Here is a 19,109-nt window from a genome sequence, read left to right as displayed (position 1 = left end):
AAGTTCAGTGTTTCTTAAAGACTTATCACTAAATAATAAATCCAGCTGACAACCAAGCAAACCTTGTCATTTGACTGTCAGCCAATAGTCAATAAAAAATAAAGGTATAATTACAGCAGTTCTGCTTTCCTTACACTTATCTGCTTTTAAATGCTATGTTACTACAGGGATGTTGCACTTAAAGTTTTCTAAATACAACACTATGGCCAGAATCAACGGGATCAGGTATGAACACCTAAAATGCAATTCACCTACAGAATTAATTCTAAGGGTTCAGAAGGAGGGACAAAATAGGGTCACTGGATAATTAACTGTCTCATTCCTGAATGAGACACATCTTCACCCCCAACCCAAAGTGGTTTTAATTGACACAACGTTCCCTATTTTAAAGAAAAAATTCAGAACTTAGTAACACAGACCAAAGGCCAGTGTGCAACAGATTCTGCTCATCAGCATTGTGGGAACAATGTCAAACATGCATCTGCATGCAACTCTGGACCAGTGCTGCTGGTGCTGAGTAGTTCAGAACAATACTGGCAGCTTCTTCCTTTCAGGTTTTAGTAGCTTATTCACACAAGCAGACCATGTTAACTGGTAGTTTAGCAAGCACTAGTTCAGGGAGAGTGCTGTCCCCCCAGCTCAGAGCTGGTTTTGACTACTTCTTCCCCTCTAGGGCTGCTGAAGCCATAGAAGTTCAAGAAAGATGCCAGTTTCACATTGCATTTGAAAATTATTTTAATACTATAAAATTCATTTGTTCACATATTTTGTACAAAAAGATGAGTTGTTTACTCTTAATTACAGGAGAATCATTTCAACCTTGAGATCTCAGCTAAGTAGGTCCAAAACAAAACAGGACTGGGTTCTACTGATTCTGGAGGGTCCCAGTACAGCTCACCCAAGGTCTCTTTCCAGTTTGGCTCTCACGGTTATGGACCACCTTGATGGTAAATACCCCACATCATTGACTCTTCGGAGGCTTGTAGTGAATTCGGCAACGCTCATTAAATACCTGAGACATCAAAACAGAAAAGCAGAAGTGAATGAGCCCATATCCAGGAGGTGACCAGAACTTCAGAGACAGTTCAGGCAACTATCTCTTCACATATCACCCATCTCAAGCTGCCCAACCCTGCTGTACCAATAAATGGTACTTACCAAGGCATCTGTTTCCATTCACCTTCTCTCCTGGCTTTAGTGAATCCAAAGTTTGCAGCCTGATGCTGGGGGACTGCACAGCACTAAGTGTTCTGCCTCAGATAGGGCAGGCTCATAATCCTGGTAGTCTGTTATCCTCAAAGATGATGATCCCTTTTTTGGTTTGGTTTGTGTTTTTTTTTAAAGAGGGAGGGAAATTTTCAGTGGAAGACTCCTGACTGGCTGCGCTCAGTTAAGTTCACTGTGGCACTGGAATTTGAACACTGTATTCTTCTCTTTCCTGAGCAAACACATTTTGCATTGTCATGCCAGCTAAGAAGAGGTGCAAGGGCTCTTGGAAGACACATTCACACTTTTAGTTATCTGACCGCAGGTGCCGGTGCTGCCAGCACTCCTACGCAAAGGGCACACTGCTCTCACCTCTGGCACCCTCTCTGGGTGAAATTTAGCACACAGAACTACAGCCTGAAGATCATGTTTATTTAGCTTGAACTGCAGGCCTTGTCAAGCAGACTGCTTACCCTAAGGAGGACCAATAAATCTGACTATTTAAAAGAAGGCAATCTGAATCAGAAGCACAACACACAAGCTCACACCAAAGTTAGAGGTGCTTTTTACAAGCAACTTAGTTATTTATCATTTTGGCTCCGAGCTTTGTCCAGTGCATGTCCTGAAAAGCAACATGAGCACCACCTAGCACCAAGTGAAGGCACTGGCAGATATTAGTTCCCTCACCAGCACTCCTGCAAAAGCATGTTTTGCCAAGCTGTCCAGAGACTTTTCAACCCAAATACCTGTGACCTTCAAGATGTCAAGTCTCATTAACACTCCCATTGGCTTCACATGCAAAGTGAGTGGTCTCCTAATTTGGGGGAAGTTATGCATCACCGTATATAAACACATTGTTTTAAACCGTATCTTCCTAGAATATTCTACAGCTGATCTCCTAATTCAGTGTTCAGAACCTATGGCAACCTCAGCAAAAGTGGAGTTTGCAGCATGCATTAGTTATAGCATTGATTCTTAACAATTTTGAGCCATTTCCAACTTATTTTCGAATGTAATTTATCTTAAGAAACAGACACATACTACAAACTGCTTCATATTGCAGAAATAAAGCACACACACATAGACAGCCTGCCCCACTACAGTACCGCACACAATGAATACATCCGGAAGAGCTACAAGTATGTAAAGGTCTGAGATCCGATAAATGATAGAAAGAAAGTGTAGAAATTAAGAGTCGCCAAGGGTTCCCATTAAGAAGTATTTTAATACTAAACAAATGGTACCATTTTTGTCTATTGTCTGTCTAAGACACTTTAAGGGCATATATTTCTTAAAGGGTACTGGAAATACACTCTAAAACATTGCAAGGGTCCCTTGCATCAAACAGCACAACAAAAAAATTGCAGCTTCCAGCTTGCTATCATGCAAACTTTTAAAGCATCTTTAACAATACCTCTGCAGCCTGTGGAAAGAAAACCAATTCTGCAATCTTGCTAACACTGCCTCCTACTTTTAGGACCATGGACCCAGAGATTTCACTGTGTTAGTCAGCCCAGGTAACTCCATTGGTCTACTTGTGAAATGCTCTACATCTTCAGGAAATTGGACATTTCTGTCAGTAGTAAAAGCTTAATGTAGCTACAGGAAATCACTAAAATCAGTGCTAACTTTCGTGCCAACTCTGGCTTCAGAATGGAGACAGTGTGGGGCAGGTCTTCCCCCTATCCCTTTTAAAACTGACAGCAGAGTTGCTATAAAATGTTTGCCACTGGGGGCCTGCAGCATGTTGTTAAAGCTGTGCAGTTGCTTAGTCATATCTGAGCTGGCTTTAAATTAATTAAGCTTAAGGGCATGCTTATCTTTTTCAGACAGTACAGAGGCTGTACTGACAGCAAAGCATACTTTGAAAAACGTGTAGATGCTCATCTGATCAGCCTGCATTGAGCTGCATTGTAGTGACTACACCTCCAAGAATACACCAGCTGTATTGCATTTATGCTGATTCAATCTAGAGGACTGAAATCCTGAAGCAGAGATTAAAAAGGGAGCTGCAGCTAGTACTACCTATTCACAAATTTTTTTTTTTTCATTTAAAAAGGAAAGAGGTTGTCTATACAGTGTTGAAAGATCTGAAAAGCTACAATGAATGAGAAAAGGATGCTAGACATGAAATGCTGCAGTGACAGAATACAGCCACCCCAGAATTTAAGCTCAGCATCTGGGGCCATCAAAACAGAGGGTAATCTGCCCCCTCTGTTAACACAAGAGAGCCATGGCAAACCTGTCCTTTTGCACCAGGGAGCATCAGTCTGGGCCTGTGGAAGCTCCATCAGGTAAAGGTTTGATTTCTACAGCCTCACCCCTCCTCTGGCCTCTGCTCAGAAGTACAATCAATACCAAACACAGCCAAACTGGAAAGACTCATCCCTCTGATTTTGTTAGAGACTCACCAAAACTTTTCAAACAGGACACCATAGAGAAGTCTACAAAGTCCTTAGCCACTGAGCAAGGAAAACAGAGGGTTCTACACACGGCGTATTCCACAGTCCTTCCTCCCCACTAAATCAGATGTTTGTCTTTCCTTTGCAGTGCAACTGAAAAGTTTTGATCTCTGCATCCAGAACTGAGGAAATGACTGATCTGAAACACTTCCTCCAGCATCGCCCTCACTTATTTCTAATTAACTTGCCTTATAAGGTACTGGTCCCACACCTCTAGTGCAGGACTGTCTGTTGTAACAGAACATCACCACTATTATAAATGATTGAGTACCTTCCAGCTTCTGTCGTTTACCACTTCTTCAACGTTCAGCTCCGACTGCATCAATTTCAACTGTAGAAAATAAGAGATAGAGAGGTTATTGTCAAACAGGCCTCCCTGCAGCCTTCAGTATTTACTACCATTGCAACTTTCTAGATTACAACCCAAGTACCATGTGTGCGTCCCCTCCAATGGTGCAAACAGAAGGGCACAATGTGTCATCATCCTGAAAATCTGGCCCTTCCATTCAGCCAATACTGAGGGCAGATGGAAGTCTGCAAGGGCATGGTAAAAGCACACTTGCAAAGCAAGCCTAGCAGAAGTAACTCCTGATTACTAATGCTCTGTTCTTAAATATTGCCTATAAAGACATACTAGCAATTAACTGATTAATGTTAATGGCTTCACAGACAAAAATAACTATGCCTAATTCAAGCGCTCAGCACAGAGAATACTGGTGCTAGGGTTAGCTCTGCAGCCTTGAGTTTAAGATCATAAAGAGATCGATCCCTTCTGCTCCCTTTGTTGCTGACAGTGCGCTGACCGAAAAAAAGAAAGGGTCTACAAGAACAGATCAAGTATGTTCACGCTATCTGAACCTGTTAATATGTTATGTGATCACAGTAGGACAAATCAGGTTTACAGAGATGCAAAAGCTCTGGCAAGAACTACAATACACAGTTCTTGACTACTCACTCGACACATGAGAAATTAAGAATCTCTTTGTTTTGCACCTGTGACTGTTGTGTTCAGGTAAACTGCAGTAATTTGACCCTGCTTTGAGGCCCTGAAGCAATAGCAGGATAGATAAGAACCATTCGCCATTTTTGCCTACATTTAGGACATATTTTTGTTGGCTTCATTAACACAGACTAAGGATCAACACTTACTGTTTTTAAGCACCTGGTTCCAATTGGCAAGATGAACAGGTGCAAGCCAAGACAGCAATCCCATAAAAAACCTTCCAAGATGTCCACATACACACAGCTAATACAGCTGTTGGATGAACTTTTTGCTACTCAACAGGAACTCAAACTGTTTGAAATAACAATCCAGCATTCACAGGGTGACTAGATGACCAGGATTAGTCTCTACAAAATAAACTTCCTGCTGGAGGATGTGAACAGGTTTACAGTGATGTGGATTGTCACATTAATTGCCTTTAACACCAAGCCTAGTAGCAAAACTACTATTGTAGCCTTTTTGTTAGTGTTGCAGACCTGAACAGCAATATAATCTGTGTTAATCAAAGCTGCTATATACAGTGGGGTTTTTTTGGTTTTACTTTTTTAAAACATACTCTGACATTTTAACAAGCCTTACTAATTTTTCTGATAAAGCCAATAATCATTATGCTGTATGTTTTGGATTTCCAGAATTTATCTGGTTGGCTATTTTTATGACACTTCATTCAAATAAACTAAGATGATAAAAAATTAATATAATAATCAAATGATGGCATAATGTAAGTAGACTAAAAGTATGGGCTGCTAGGTCGACACTACTCCAAGTTTTCTGACTCAGTAAACCATAAGTAGTAATTTTGAATAAAGTCCACAAATTTGTACCATTAGCAGGATGAGAGAAACACAAATCAAGATAAAACAGAACTGTATTGCAACCAAGTGAATAAACATTTGAAATGCATAATCTTAAATGTAAGATGTGTCCTCTCAAGACAGCTTGAGTTCTAGAAAAAAAAACAACTCTCATGGAGAAAAAAATAAAAAAAATAAAGAGGGCTACCTCATAAAGGCCAAGTGCAAATTTGAGGTCATCTCCTCAAGACATTTCTGGGATGTTTCCAAATCATGGGTTCATTCTAACATTTGAAATTATTTCTAACCATGACATATTATCATTGTGATCCTCCTAATGGTTTCAGTGATAGGTTTTGTACTCAATAACTAAATGATTTAAAGAATTGGCTCTGCAAACAAAATTTCTAGAAAATTAGTTTTCCAAACTAATATGGACGTTTGCTGGCCATTCTGTCAGTGAGGCTTTGAGAATAAAACCACTCACCTGCCATCTGGTTCTTTAAATCTGAGCTCAAAACAGAGCACTTCTCTGAAGAGCACATGGACAAACAGTTCACTCAGTGCCTGGGAAAAATTATCCCCCCATCAGGAAGCTCTTTTACTACAGCTGCATCAGCATCCAACTGCTCTTTGAAACAAAGGCTACAACAGGCTCCTCTTGAATGTACAGGGGTGAGTGGATTTTGAGGAAGTCCAGCAACACAAAAACAAAATTTCAAGACCGATCTCTTCAACTCTTATAGTATTGTAGCAGGGAAAGCTGTACCCGCGATATAGGACACCATATGATGATGGAATGTCTGGTTGTTATGAGAAGAACTTACCATTACACTGGAAATTCAAAGGTACCAGTTTAGAAACCCTGCTTAAGATAGTCCTCAACAGAGGAAGGCTCACTTAACTGCTGAACACAAGAGACACACCTAGCCAGTGTATGCAAAAAAAACAATGAGCAAGCAGCCTTTTTTGGTATGTGCTGCAAGCATATGGTGTGGAAAAAAAAAGTAAAGTGATCACAAGCCTCACTCTCTGTAAGATAAATCAATGGAACAGTTCATATCCCTGCTAATCTCCACTCCTAGAGCTACACACGCAGTACCCCTGGATCTGCAAGGAGGCCCTGGAATAGGGAGCAAGAACTTCAGCAGGGTTCCCTTCTCCACTTCTGATACTCTATCTAAACCACCTCTGCTAACCTCTGGTGAAGCACACTTTCCATCCAGAGACCAGAAGGTTGCGAGGGCACCTGCACAATAAAGCTTCTTATGCAAACCCAGAAGCCTTCCTTACAGCATCGCAAGGTACTAAAAAAAATTAATTCAAGAAACAACAAAAACATTGGTTAAGTAAGTGGAATTCAAGGTTGCCTGGCAGCTCCTTGTAGAGGACAGGAACTCCAACTAACACACCGAGTAAGAATGATGCTTCTCAGGGTGATGATGAAAAGGGATAGCTTTAAGGCTGCATAACCATGTGGTGCAAGAGATAGATACACACAAAAGCTGTATTTCACTATCTTCTGGTGTTTGCATCTTGGCACCCATACTTGCCACTTGCAGACAAACTAGTTTTACAATATCTCGAAAACGCAAAATGAACCTTCAGGCACTTTGACAGTACTAAGCAAGCTACAGGTAAGTTGTATGATAAGTGCTATTAGTCATTGAAGGACACCATGGGGAAGGATGCACACTTTTCTACAGCATTTGTGCAACAGGATCTCAGAAAATGCTCCACTTGCAGGTTGAAAGCAGTTCTGTCCTGTAGGCTAGGGGAAATGGTCCTCACAAACCCAGCTGACAAGAACCTTGGAACTGCCTGAGTCAGGATCCACTTCAGGCTCTCTCCAGCACACTGGTCTTTCCACTTCTTTCCATAGCTTCCTCTCTAAGTGATCTCTGAAAAGCTCCATCACTCACCTTTGTCTGCTCTTTCCTGAGCTGCTTTAATAATGCTACGTCATCCTGGGCCTTTTCCCTCTCTTCTCTGAGAGTTTTCACTACACTGGAAGTCTGAGCGATGCAGTTTTTGATGATTCGCTCTCTGCTGGTGTGAGCTTCCATCAGCTAAGTGGGGAGAGAAAGAAAGTCATGACACTAGCTCAGCAGAGAATAAAAGCACCTGAGTTACAAGTTTAAGAGAGATTTTTCCAAAGTCAAGGTATTGTTGTGCCTATAGAAATCCCTTTGGCTCTATAATCCACATTTGGAAGCACTGTTGCTTTGAGCAGCAGCTACCAACTTGATAAAAAGTCAAAGACACACGAGCGGCAGTCTTGGAAAGTAATGCAAAAGTGTGCCAGCACCCATTTTTAAAAGAAAGAAGTGGGCTGGCTAGTGCCACCCACTGAAGCCTGAGGTACACCTCAAAGGATCAGTATTGCAGAACAAATAAGTCCCTTGCATGGTTTTAAACTGAAGTAGATATTACATGTGTGTGGTTTAGCTGTGTAGAGAAGTCAAGCATATCATTTACAGATATATATAGCATGATTTATCAAGGCAGTGGTTTCCTTAGAGACTGAGGATGCTTTACTGGCCACTGAACATCATAAAACATCTGGAAGTGCACTGAAAGTCAAAGGAGCACACACTCACAGACTGGTACAGCTCTTTACACGTCTGGCTGGCATCAATTTTCCCCACAAAGGAAGCTGTTGGGATCGTAGTGTTTAATTCGTGGACGATTCTGTCATCGATTGTCCTCATCACCCTGAGCAACTCCTGTATTAAAACAAAACAAAGACCTTTGCTCATATCTCTCAGAAAAAACCTATTGAAGAAAAAAAAGCATTAGTTAAACAGATACTTACAAACAGAAAAACAAAACAAACAAGTAAAAATTACCCAAACCCAACATCAAATTAACAGTTTCCACATATAGGAGCATGTGCTGCACAGTAAGTAGTTTCCGTAGCAGCAGATGCCAGAGGGAGGAGGCAAACCAGGCAGTGGCGAGTAACCAGCATCCCCCCGATGCCGGCGGGCCCTGCCTGCGCTGGTTCCCTCAGCGAACCCGCCCGCACTGGGGCCAGGCCGGAGAGCACCGGCCGAAGCCCCAGTCACGTTTCCAGGCGGGAAGGAGGGAAACTGGGCACCACCTGCAGCGACAGGGCCAACTTCGAATTAAAAAATAAAATAAAATAAAAATAAAACAACTAAAAACCAAACTAAACCATAACCATTTTGGGGACAGGGTGTTTAAGAAACAGGCCAGGTACCAGCACCTCGGGCGGCCAGGCCCCTGCTCACGCCGCTGACGGTACGTGCGGTACTTCACGCTCCACTGAACAACGTGAAGGCGCCCACGGAGGCTCCCACGCCGCCGGATCTTCCCCGGGAGAAGGGACCCCAGGAGGGGGATCCCCCGCCCCGCTCCCTGCCGGAGGACACCGCGCTCCCGCCGCGGCGGGAAGGGAAAGGCCGACCCTGTCCCCGCCGCCGCATCCCGGCCGGTGCGGGGAGGGGTGACCTCGCCGCCCCTCCCGGGGCGCGCGCTGCCTCCGGGCCGCGCGGCGTTGCCAGGAGACAGCGGGAGCGCGCCGAGTGCCAGCGCGGGGAAGTGGCGGGAACGCGCCCCCACAAGCTCCCCTTCCCCGCCCCACGCGGTTCACCTGGAACTCGGCGAAGTCCTCGCAGCTCGCCGCTCCGCTGGGCGCCGCCATACTGGAAAGGCCAAGGGCCGCGGCGGCGGCCAATCCAGCGGCGAGGCGGGATGCGTCATCCGGGGCGATGGGCGGGGCGAGCCGAGGCGAGCGGTGCCTGAGGGCGGCCTCTTGCGGAGCGGCCCCTGCGCGCTCAGCTCCCCCGGCGGCCCCTTCGCCGCTTCCAGCCGCGGGTGAAGCTCCGGTGGCCCCCCAGAGGTGGGCCCGGCCTGCAGCGCGGTGGGCCCGACCCTGTGCGCGGCGCCAGCGCGTCCCGCCGCACCGCTCCAATCCCGGGGCGGGGCGTCAGCCAGCGGTGACATTGAGGGGCGCCGGGCACGGGCAGCGCCGCTGGGGCGGGAGGCAGCGCCGTGTGGGGCCGCGCCGGTGAGTGACCGCTCGGGGCCGGAGGGGCTGCGCTGCCTCCGCCGGGGCTGCCCGCCGGTGCGCCCTCTGCCCCGTGAGGCGGCGGGCTAAGCGGCGTGGCCAGCCCCGGGGCGGCCTGGCGGGCCCCCGGAGGTGCCGGGCTGGAGCGGGGATCCCCGGGCGGCCCCGGCCCGGCTGCGGGCGGCGCGGCAGGTGCAAAGCGAGGCCGTAGCGGCCTTGTCTGAGGGGCACTCATGTGTGACGCCCGGCGGCCTCCGAGCTGGCCAAAAAAAATGCATTTGTGCTTTTTTTCCCCCTTCCCTGAAGATCTCGAAAAGGGCTTGTTTTCGTTGGGCGCGGGACGGGGGGGGGGGCACGGGAGGCCTATAAAAGCAAACTCTTTCTTATAGGAGAGACATTTTTAGCCAATTTGTATTTTTACAAGTGCCCTTTTGCCTTTTAAAGTTGTCTTTTTTCCCCGTCTGAATTTTTAAATTATATTTATGAATGAGAGGCTCTCTCTTGAGAGTATATTTTAATATATAAGATGCCCTGCCTTTTTCTAATACACTACAAAGTAAGTATCTCAATACTACAAGGTCTTGCTTTTTTCCTCGCTTTTTTTTTTTCTTGACTCTGTCAAGTCTGTGACTTACTTTTGGGATGTGACACGATTGGTAGAATGCTGGTGTACGGTCCTTGAAACAGCACTGTCCAAAATACAGCTGAAGTGTGTGAATAGATAAATTAATTGAAATTGTGATGTGCATTGTGTGTTAGAAATTGTTTGTAGGCTGTAATCTTACATTTCCATTTTTCTAAATAAGGTTAATGAGCAAGCTTGAATCATAGCTTGTAGTCAAGCTTTTATTCCTTTGGGCGGCTCTGTTACAACTAAATCTGGTGTTTCTTGCATAATGTTAGATTCGTACCTATTGTTTTGCTTTATTTTTTTCTCCTGTGTTTAAAAATAACAAACAAAAACCTTTCATTTGAAAGCTGGTATTCTCGCTTTCTACTAGCCTGAGTGAGATTTGGGCCCTTTGCACTTTCTCTTCCAGACATGGCTCTTAAACTGCTGGGAAGAAACATTCCCTCAATTCTGAGGATGACTAAAGCAGTGGATCTGAAGATAAGCAGAAGACTTTGCATTAAACCCCATGAGGAAAGTAAACTTCAGCCAAAAAGTAAGAGTTTTTTAATGAAGATCCTGTAACATTTCACGCCATGAAATATTTAGATACCCAGGTTGCAATCATCCGAACAGGAATTTGGCTGGCATAGATGTTAGTATCCGTGATTTTGTGAGAGGGATTTCTGACGGTTAGACTCGAAAATTGAGCATTACATTTAGCAATAAAATCTTGGGGTTTTAGCTAAGCCAGGGCTCAATATTTCTTCATGTGACAGTATCACAGCTTTTACTTCGTAGCAGGCCACTGCCATCTTAACTGACATGCAGTCCAACATTGCAGCTCTTCAGCTGTTCTCTATAAGCGACTGTCCAACCCCAATGTAAATTATCCCTGTTTAGGAATGTCATGCGAGCTAAAATACTTCTGTGGTTTTCCATAGTAGAACCAGCTCCAGCTGTTCAAAAAATTGAACGTGCCTTGCAGGAGAGTCAGTCTGATGCGTTGGCTTAGTTCATGTTTAAGGGTAAAGCTGGCCAGGTAAAGCTCAGGCCATTAAATGCTTTTTCACTGTATATGGGACAGTTATGATGCTCTAATGAGAGTCCCTGTCTAACAGATGTGAAGCATTTTGCCTGCTTATGTGTTAAAAGCAAAATGCAGCTGTACTGGGTAAGACCAAAGGTCTCCTTAACAGTGTGATGTTTCTAGTAGTGGCCAGGAAAGGAGGTCCCTTACATTTTTGTGAAGACTGATAGGAATGGTCACCAATTGCAAGAATCTAAGGAAGGGTATAGAAACAGGGCAAACATAGTGTTTGTCCCTGAACTGCTGTACCAGAGGTGGCATCTTTGTGTTTAATGGTCCTCACTGTTTTTTTTCTTTCATAAATTTGCCCAGTCTCTTGAAGCTGGATGTAATTTTAGCATCTACATCCTCTGGGAAGGAGTTCTTCAGCTGAAACGTGCTGTGAGAAAACAAGTGGAGACTTGTATTTGTTTTTGAACCTGGTGCGTGCTCTTTCAGTTGTTCCTTTATTCAGTACCCCTTCCAAAACAGGACCTGTTCATTATAACCCACACTCCCAGTGTCGCTTGTGATTCTGGTGCCTTTTGTTGTACTGAAGGGAGCTTCAGTTACTGCTTTTCCAGGCCAAAGGTTTCAGTCTATGATACTGGGGTTTTTTTTACAGTGGTCATTCCATACCTGTGGTTGTCCTTCCCAGTTTTCTTTGTACCTGTGCTCTTTCAGCTGTTTCTGAGGTGAAAGATCAGTATTTCACATGCTTTTCAAAATGCTGGAGTTGTGGTTTTGTACAATGGCATAATAATGATTTTGTGTTGGTCTTTTTTCCTACACATGGCTGGTAATGCTGCTTCCGTTTCTGACTGTTACTGAACACTTTGCCAAAAGCTCCGTGAAACCCTGAGGGCCTGCTCCTCAGCAACAGCGGCTGGGTTAGAGTCTGTCTTCTGTGTGTGAACTGGAATTGCTTCCTGTTAATGTACATGGGTTATCACTGGCCATACCATTGACTCAGGATTCAAAAGCTCTGCGGCTTTTCACACTTACCCCTTTTCTTTATGTTTCTGAATAACGTAGTGTTGTCAGCAAACTGTCTATCCACTCTCCTTCCTAGATAATTCAGGAATGCACGAGACAGCACACATCCATACAGGATACCTCCCATTGTTAAGAAGAGAAAAAAGCTGTCTATCTTTGCACTTTATTTGCTAGACTATTATGTACGGAAACCTTCCCCAATTAAAATCTCAATATTTTTTATATGGAGTTTGAAAGACTGAGCTCAAAATTAAGGGTCTGATCTTTGCCTACGGTCATCTGTTTGTTTATACCTCCAGATAAGATAAAAATCTTACACTCCCTGGAGAAGTTAACATTCTCTGATGCAATCGTGCAGCATATCAGCATTTCTGTAGCAGTTCCATTTGATTTATTTTTAAAAGTAATTTAAATGTAATTGGAAAATACCACAGGTGCTTAGGAAGCTTAGATGCTGGAGCACGTTCTGCAAATTCAGAGTTAAAAATTCAGAGTTACAAATATAGAGGTCTTGAGCGAGATTTGGTTTTCCTGACATATCCTCAGTTTAATTCATATTTACAAGTTTGCTAATCTGACTGTTATATACTTTTTGTTCCCTAACCAACTCTAGCATTTGTACTTAAAATTCTGCATAGTTCACCCTAACTGGTTTCATTACAGCTGTGGCAATTCAGCTTCTCTGACTGTTGTTTTTGGTGATTTTTTTTGTTGATTTGTTTGTGTGTTTTGTGTTTATTTTTTTAGGTGGTGCTCCTTTAAAGGTGCCTGGACACAAGCCTACAGACTGGGAAAGGAGATTTTTGTTGTGGGCAGGCAATTTCAAAAAACCAGAAGATATACCAGAGACTGTCTCGTAAGTGCCAATTTTGAGGCTGTAAAAGAGACACTGTCTATGCAGGAATAAGTTACTTGAATGCAACTCCAGAATAACTTTTCTTAAATGAAATTTGTTTTCACAGCTGAAAAATCTTACACTGCTATATTTGATGTATCATCTTGTAGATGAGATAACCTGAGCAATTCTGTATTGCTGAGATACTATTATATCCCTTTTGATTTTTTTTGTGAAGGGATGACCAGCATCTATCAGTAGTTTCATTAGAAAAACTTAATTTTTACTCTTCTCTCCCAATTAAAAAAATATTTTGCAAATATTAGTGTGAGTTTTTTCTAGTGTTCATATGTCAGTCTCCTATTGTGTGAAACTTTCATGATATAGCTATAAAATTACTGAAACTTGTTTAAAATATTTATTAATGAATGTCTGTAGGGCATGGGACAACTTCCTTTACTCTTGGAATTTAAACTAACGGACAGTGGGAAGGCTCCCTAACAAAAATTATATCTAGTCAGAATCTCCCTGTTGCTGGTGGAGTCCAAATGTCAATGCTTTGCCGTTTGTGAAAAGTGGAAGATAAAACTGGAAGTTCTAGATTAACAAGAACAAAAGACAATTATTAGTTTAAAAAAATTCCTGGTGGTAGCATAGTTATCTTTTAAAATATGCTTGTAATGCTTTTAAATATATATATTTATTTAAATAAAAATGATACGGTAAATCTTGTACTACTTGGGTAAGCAAACAATGTAGATGACCTCTAAAGATATTCTGTTTGTTTGGATTGGATGCACAGTATGTGAACTGAAAATCCACTCATATTTCTAAGTTTTTTCTAAATGTATCACAATGGATAAATAGTTAAAAATAAATTCTTCAATTTTGTACTGAATAATTTTTCTTAGAATTATTTGAGATACATAAAGGTGTAAATTATTGAAACTTATTATGTCAGTTCATATATTTTTGCATACCAAACACTTGTTATGAGTTTTTTTTAAGAAAACAGCAGAGTGATTAAAGTCATTTCAATGGTTTATTGAAAGGACAAACCAATTTCTGATAAAAGCTGACCATTTTTGCAAGTACATAAGAAATTCTTTTTTTTTTATTTAGGCATAGTTCAGCCAAAGGTGAGAAGACAATTGAGAACTATAAAGTGCAAAAGATTGTTTTCCTGTTCTAAGCTGAATTAAGAATGGGTTGTAAGGGCTTCTGGTAGAACTGGGTAATCTCGCAAGATGTGGTGATCAGAAGTAACTCATTTATTAAACAAATGTTAATCTTAGCCACTGAGTTGATTTAAAATGCAAATTGTCTTCAGATAACTACCTTTTCTTCTTGTATATTCTAACTCATCCAAGGTACTTCCAAAATTAACTAATAAAGTTTTTAAATCCCACTTCTGTACATTTCAGCTTAATTGCAGCCTGCGCCCAAGTCGTTCATTGCAGATTATTAGCAAAAACAAATAACCTGGAAGTTAAATTTAACTATTAGTTTCACGATAGATGAACATGTTCCCTATGATCAGAAATATTGTACTCGGATCAATACTGTGAAACAGCCACCAAATAACTCTTGCCCTCCTCTTCAAAAACAAGACCAAGACTCGCTTCAGCTCTCAGGTCCTATGTGATTTACCATTTTAAACTATCATGGATCCTTTGTTATCTTTTTTCCTCTAAGCGTCAAAATCTTGTAAGAGATTCCATATTCACTCATGTTTGTGTACAGTAATAATTTCCCAGTTCCATTAAATCTACCATCCATGTTAGTTTTGGGGTATAATTACCCAGTTGGATGCATTTATTCTTTCATGACATGATGTTGATGCTTTTCTAGTAATCTGTAATTTTACAATATGTCAAACTTCATCCGTGAGACTATTGGATCTCCTTGAGAATGGAGTCAACTGCTCTAAATTCTGCAAGGAGAGTTAAATATATAGGGTATAGGTGGTTTGGTTCTTGTGGAAAGCCCATCTAAAAGCGTTATGCTTCAGTGGCCTTTCTTGCATTGGTATCTCTAAAACAAAGTTTGAATTAGGTGTAACTGAGATGTAATTTGGGTAGAAGGATTTCAAAGTTTAAACCAACTTTAAATAAATGACTTTTTGTTTTAACTCATCACGTATATAGCTGGAAGGCTTTAATAATTGATGATAATCTTCTTGTGGAAAATTTCTGTTTTTTAAAAGACAACAGCAGACTAGGCAACAGATTTCCCAAAGGAGTCAGATAGCTACTGGTGTGGCTAGATAAGCCCCCTGAAATACAAAAAAAGTATTTAAAGGAGTCCTCTATCCAAAGCTGGTGTTGGAAAGCTTACAGTCCTCTGTGCTGCTTTAGTTTCTTAATTAAACAGATTATTTTAAGACTACACTAGCAGGAGGGAAGTGGTAACCACTGGTCTTTTACCAAGTCCTGTTTGGAGTTTCTGACTCATATTACATTCAGCAGCATTATCAAGTCCTGTAGCAGAGGAAGCCTTCTTGCGGGAAGATAGACTGCAATGGAAATTTTGAAGTTCAGGCAGAAAGAATTGCTAAGATGTGATAATGTCTTCCTCTGCCGAAGAAACCAATTATTAAATATTATGTACTTTATTCCTGCTGACAGGTTTTTTTTCACGTGCTTCTGCTATTGAGGGCAAATGAAGGTTTTACAATATTAAATACACCACAGTTCTAATATGGATGGGGTACTCACTGGCTTTGCAGATACAAGCGGCTGGTATTAAGCACAGAAGGAGCTAACATTATGAAAAACATTGTGTTAGTAAAAGTATCCCTCTCTTCTTTCATGTCCTCCCATATTTAAATACTGCAGCATTCCTCCTTTGTGTTGCAGTCAAATAGTCTAGAAAGGCAGTATTGTCTCCTAACAATGAAATAACCAAAAGTCAAAAATGTTGGTTTTGTTTCCAATATTGAGAGGAACTCCTTTGCAACCACAAATCTCTCACAGTAACTGGGGATCAGTCTTTCCCATTCTTGTAAAACATTTTTGTGAAAAGAGCCAAGTATGGTTAGCATTATAGGGTGCCAGGAAAAATCGTAAACAAGTAGCTAAATGATTTATCTCTAATAATTAGTCTTTTGTTTCCTGAGGATTGAAACAATCAGAGCAGCAAAGACCACACTGCGTGTGAAGTTCAGCTATGTAATGATTGCCTTGACAATACTGGGATGCATAATCATGGTGATTAAAGGGAAGCAGGTAAGCAGAGATTTTTGCCTGGTGAGTGCAAATCAATCTTCACATAGACTCCTCAGTTCCTCTTATGGATTGTTACACTGTTTTGTTTTGGGGTTTTCTTTTGCATTTTATCACTGAGCAAAAGTTATTTATAAGTCTCCCTAGTTCCCCACAAGTGACCCTCATTGATTAATTCCCAAGTCAGGAAAGGGGGTGTTACTATTAAGACTGCATGTGCATCCTTTAAAGGGAAAAAAATAGTCCTTTTTTTTTTCTCAGTGGAATAGTTAATTTTAGCTTGTGGTGTTTTAACTCCTGAATTTTGCTGACAGACTGAGACAGTTTGAAAGGAAAATGCACCTTCTGTTCTCCTTGGGCCATGGCGTCCATATAATTCACTGTATGGGCCTATTACCAATGCCTCTCTACACACAGCAACATTTGTAGAATCAGTATCATGGAAATATCAACAAAACAGACTTGAGAATTCTCAAGTCTTTTTAAACAGTGAAGAGATGGTCAGTAATAATTCTGTGCTCTTCAGTTTTGTTGGAAGATAGTCTTCATTTAGTGTGGATGGAATAACTTAAATCATTATTGTTTGTTGAATAAAAAAACTATTTTATAGAAAAGCTCCCAAGTCCTGTAGATGCTGAGTATCCTTCACTTGCATAGAATTTGGCAAGATATTGAAGAAGTTCAGCATATGGCAGAACTAGGTCTATGATTTAATTTGCATCTAAAATTCCAAGTGCAGCCAAGGTCAGTCATGCCTTAATTGTATGTGTTGTTAATGTAGTTGGTAAACTATTAACTTTGTGGTATTTCTGTAAATAAGCAAGGAGCACTTTTTGGTTACTGAAGCCAAGCTAAAGCCTCTCAGCAGCACTAGTCTTAAAGTCAAGGAATGTGAATATAATCTGTGCAGCCTACTGGCATGTTGCTTTTCATGAAAAGCATTGTGGTAACAGAAACACAGTCTACTACATTCTTTTAAGGATGACTGGGAACAAAAAATCCTGAGCTTAAAGCAGCTACATGGGAAGAACCCTATTTTTATGCTGCCTTTCTCTGAAGCAGTTCTGATGATGATGTTCAGATCTTGTTTCTATAGCATACTGTTAAGACTCTCAACCCCAGCACTGTAAACTACTGAAATGTCAAGTGACATTTCTACATGTCAGCATTCCTCTATCAAAATGAAAAGAATGCAGCACTCTGAAACAAAACAGTGGGAAGGTTTAGCACTGAGAATTCCCTGAACATTTTCATGTTACATTGGAGTATGAATGCAAACACTGGAAAGAAGAGGAGGACAGCTGCCTTGGGACCCTTGTTTTCACAGCAGCTGGAATCTATTATGTTTAACTATTGATTTGTTTCCAGTGCCTCTGACTTGTGAAGATCAGAGATGAATATTAAATAGTGTCCAGAAGCACAGAATGTATCTTCTAGTGTGCCTTAACAAAATAATTTAATTTATTCCCAGAGAAGCAATGAGTTTAAGCCAAGATAGTCTCCACATGTTTTATTTTAACCCTCTCTCTTCCTGGCATTAAAGCTGACAGAACTGTGCTTTGGTAAGGATAGGCCAGGTATTTTGTAAACTACTGATTCAAGTTTCATCTCTGTGGCCCTTTAGGTGATATTTTCTGCTCTTGCTTTGTCATTATGTTGTAGGCTATAAAGCGGCATGAATCTCTTATAAGCATAAACTTGGAGAAGAAAGCTCAATGGAGAGAGGAAGCTCTTCAGAGTACATCTGCTAAACCTTAGAGGAAGAAATGAAGAGGCAAAGGACCAGGGAAGAAAATCTGAGTCTTTTTCAGCACTGGAAGGAGGATACAGCCACATCTTTCCTGTTAGTTCTGTACTGTCATGTTCAAGAAAGCATGAATACATTATCCTGTAATCATTACAAAACAGAAATATCTGTTTTCTTTTCCTAACAATCTCCTCTTTCCTCCAAACTCTCTTTGTTAGTGGAACAGGGCAAGTGAGTACACTAGATAGAGAGAGTAGTTGTTTCCCACATGTGTCATGCACAAGACTAAGCGTCCTTCAAAAGACTGAAGGAGCTGTACCTGCATTTGTGGTACCAATCTCTTTTACAAAGGCTTGGAATTAAATGTAGATTGGGAATATCAGGACTGTTAGGAACTGCGTTACTTCGCAGGACTGCCTGCTAACTGGCCACTTGGGGATACCACAAACAGTATGTATTTGACAGATTTAGTTTGTGAACTTCCTGATAGTAGGAAGCAGATTATATATATTTTTCTTGTACTACTAAAAATTAGTGCTATTGCTGTAAAAAAATTAAAAGCCCTAAAAAATGTGAGGTAATTCTTGTCCTTATACCTGGAACAGAAAAGCAATAATGTATCTAGTGCAGTCCTCTCTAGTACTTTGTCATTAACTCCAGAGCTAGAAAATAACTGCTGCAGTCCACCTTTCTATGAATTGCATTTCTGGGTACCACTCATATTGACAAAATGTAACCAATCAAACAAGCTGTGCAGTCATTCTACCACAGAAGTTATAACCTTCAGGTGATGCCATGACCTGTCCTTAGATTATCCGTAAAGCAATGATTGCAAGTATGCTGTTAACCAAGCAGAGCAGGCTTCCACAGATTTGTCCACTCATTTCAGCACTAAATGCAAGTCATGCTTAATTCCACTGCAGGTATGTGAACAGGTCTTCCAAGACAGCTCTGGTTCTTTGCCACACCAGGAGGCACACAGTTTGGAACAAAAAAAATAATCTTCCCAGATCATGTGCCTATGCTCCTATATATATATTAAATGAGACCAAAAAGGAGAATGTGCACTTCTGATAGTATTTCAGGTTACCATGTTGAGAAACTTGTGATTTGATTTATGCTTTGTGATG

The 19,109-nt window shown here is 41.5% G+C and overlaps 2 protein-coding genes across 2 annotated transcripts; one reads left to right on the top strand and one right to left on the bottom strand.

Annotated features, from left to right (window-relative positions):
* Positions 1-709: 709 nt before the first annotated feature.
* Positions 710-9,215, bottom strand: MIX23 (mitochondrial matrix import factor 23). Its single transcript, XM_082043594.1, has 5 exons — positions 9,082-9,215; positions 8,066-8,191; positions 7,388-7,534; positions 3,940-3,999; positions 710-1,012 (listed from the first exon to the last, which is right to left on the bottom strand). The coding sequence occupies exons 1-5, from the start codon at positions 9,130-9,132 to the stop codon at positions 962-964; spliced, it is 435 nt and encodes a 144-aa protein (XP_081899720.1). The 5' UTR covers positions 9,133-9,215; the 3' UTR covers positions 710-961.
* A 141-nt stretch (positions 9,216-9,356) lies between these two features.
* Positions 9,357-18,168, top strand: FAM162A (family with sequence similarity 162 member A). The gene is made up of 5 exons (XM_082043593.1): positions 9,357-9,498; positions 10,539-10,664; positions 12,921-13,029; positions 16,127-16,235; positions 17,895-18,168. The coding sequence occupies exons 2-5, from the start codon at positions 10,541-10,543 to the stop codon at positions 17,988-17,990; spliced, it is 438 nt and encodes a 145-aa protein (XP_081899719.1). The 5' UTR covers positions 9,357-9,498; positions 10,539-10,540; the 3' UTR covers positions 17,991-18,168.
* The last annotated feature ends 941 nt before the right edge of the window (positions 18,169-19,109 follow it).

This window comes from Streptopelia decaocto (assembly GCF_964273445.1).
Source record: "Streptopelia decaocto genome assembly, chromosome: 1".
NCBI lineage: Eukaryota > Metazoa > Chordata > Aves > Columbiformes > Columbidae > Streptopelia > Streptopelia decaocto.
This window is presented reverse-complemented; position numbering and strand designations above follow the sequence as displayed.

Coding starts and splice junctions, on each gene's coding strand:
- FAM162A (XM_082043593.1), top strand. CDS start 10,541: ATGGCTCTTAAACTGCTGGGAAGAAACATTCCCTCAATTCTGAGGATG. Junction 13,030..16,126: donor GATATACCAGAGACTGTCTC/GTAAGTGCCAAT, acceptor TTGTTTCCTGAG/GATTGAAACAATCAGAGCAG. Junction 16,236..17,894: donor TGGTGATTAAAGGGAAGCAG/GTAAGCAGAGAT, acceptor ATTATGTTGTAG/GCTATAAAGCGGCATGAATC.
- MIX23 (XM_082043594.1), bottom strand. CDS start 9,132: ATGGCGGCGCCCAGCGGAGCGGCGAGCTGCGAGGACTTCGCCGAGTTC. Junction 7,535..8,065: donor GTAAAGAGCTGTACCAGTCT/GTGAGTGTGTGC, acceptor CTCCCCACTTAG/CTGATGGAAGCTCACACCAG. Junction 4,000..7,387: donor TCAGGAAAGAGCAGACAAAG/GTGAGTGATGGA, acceptor TATTTTCTACAG/TTGAAATTGATGCAGTCGGA.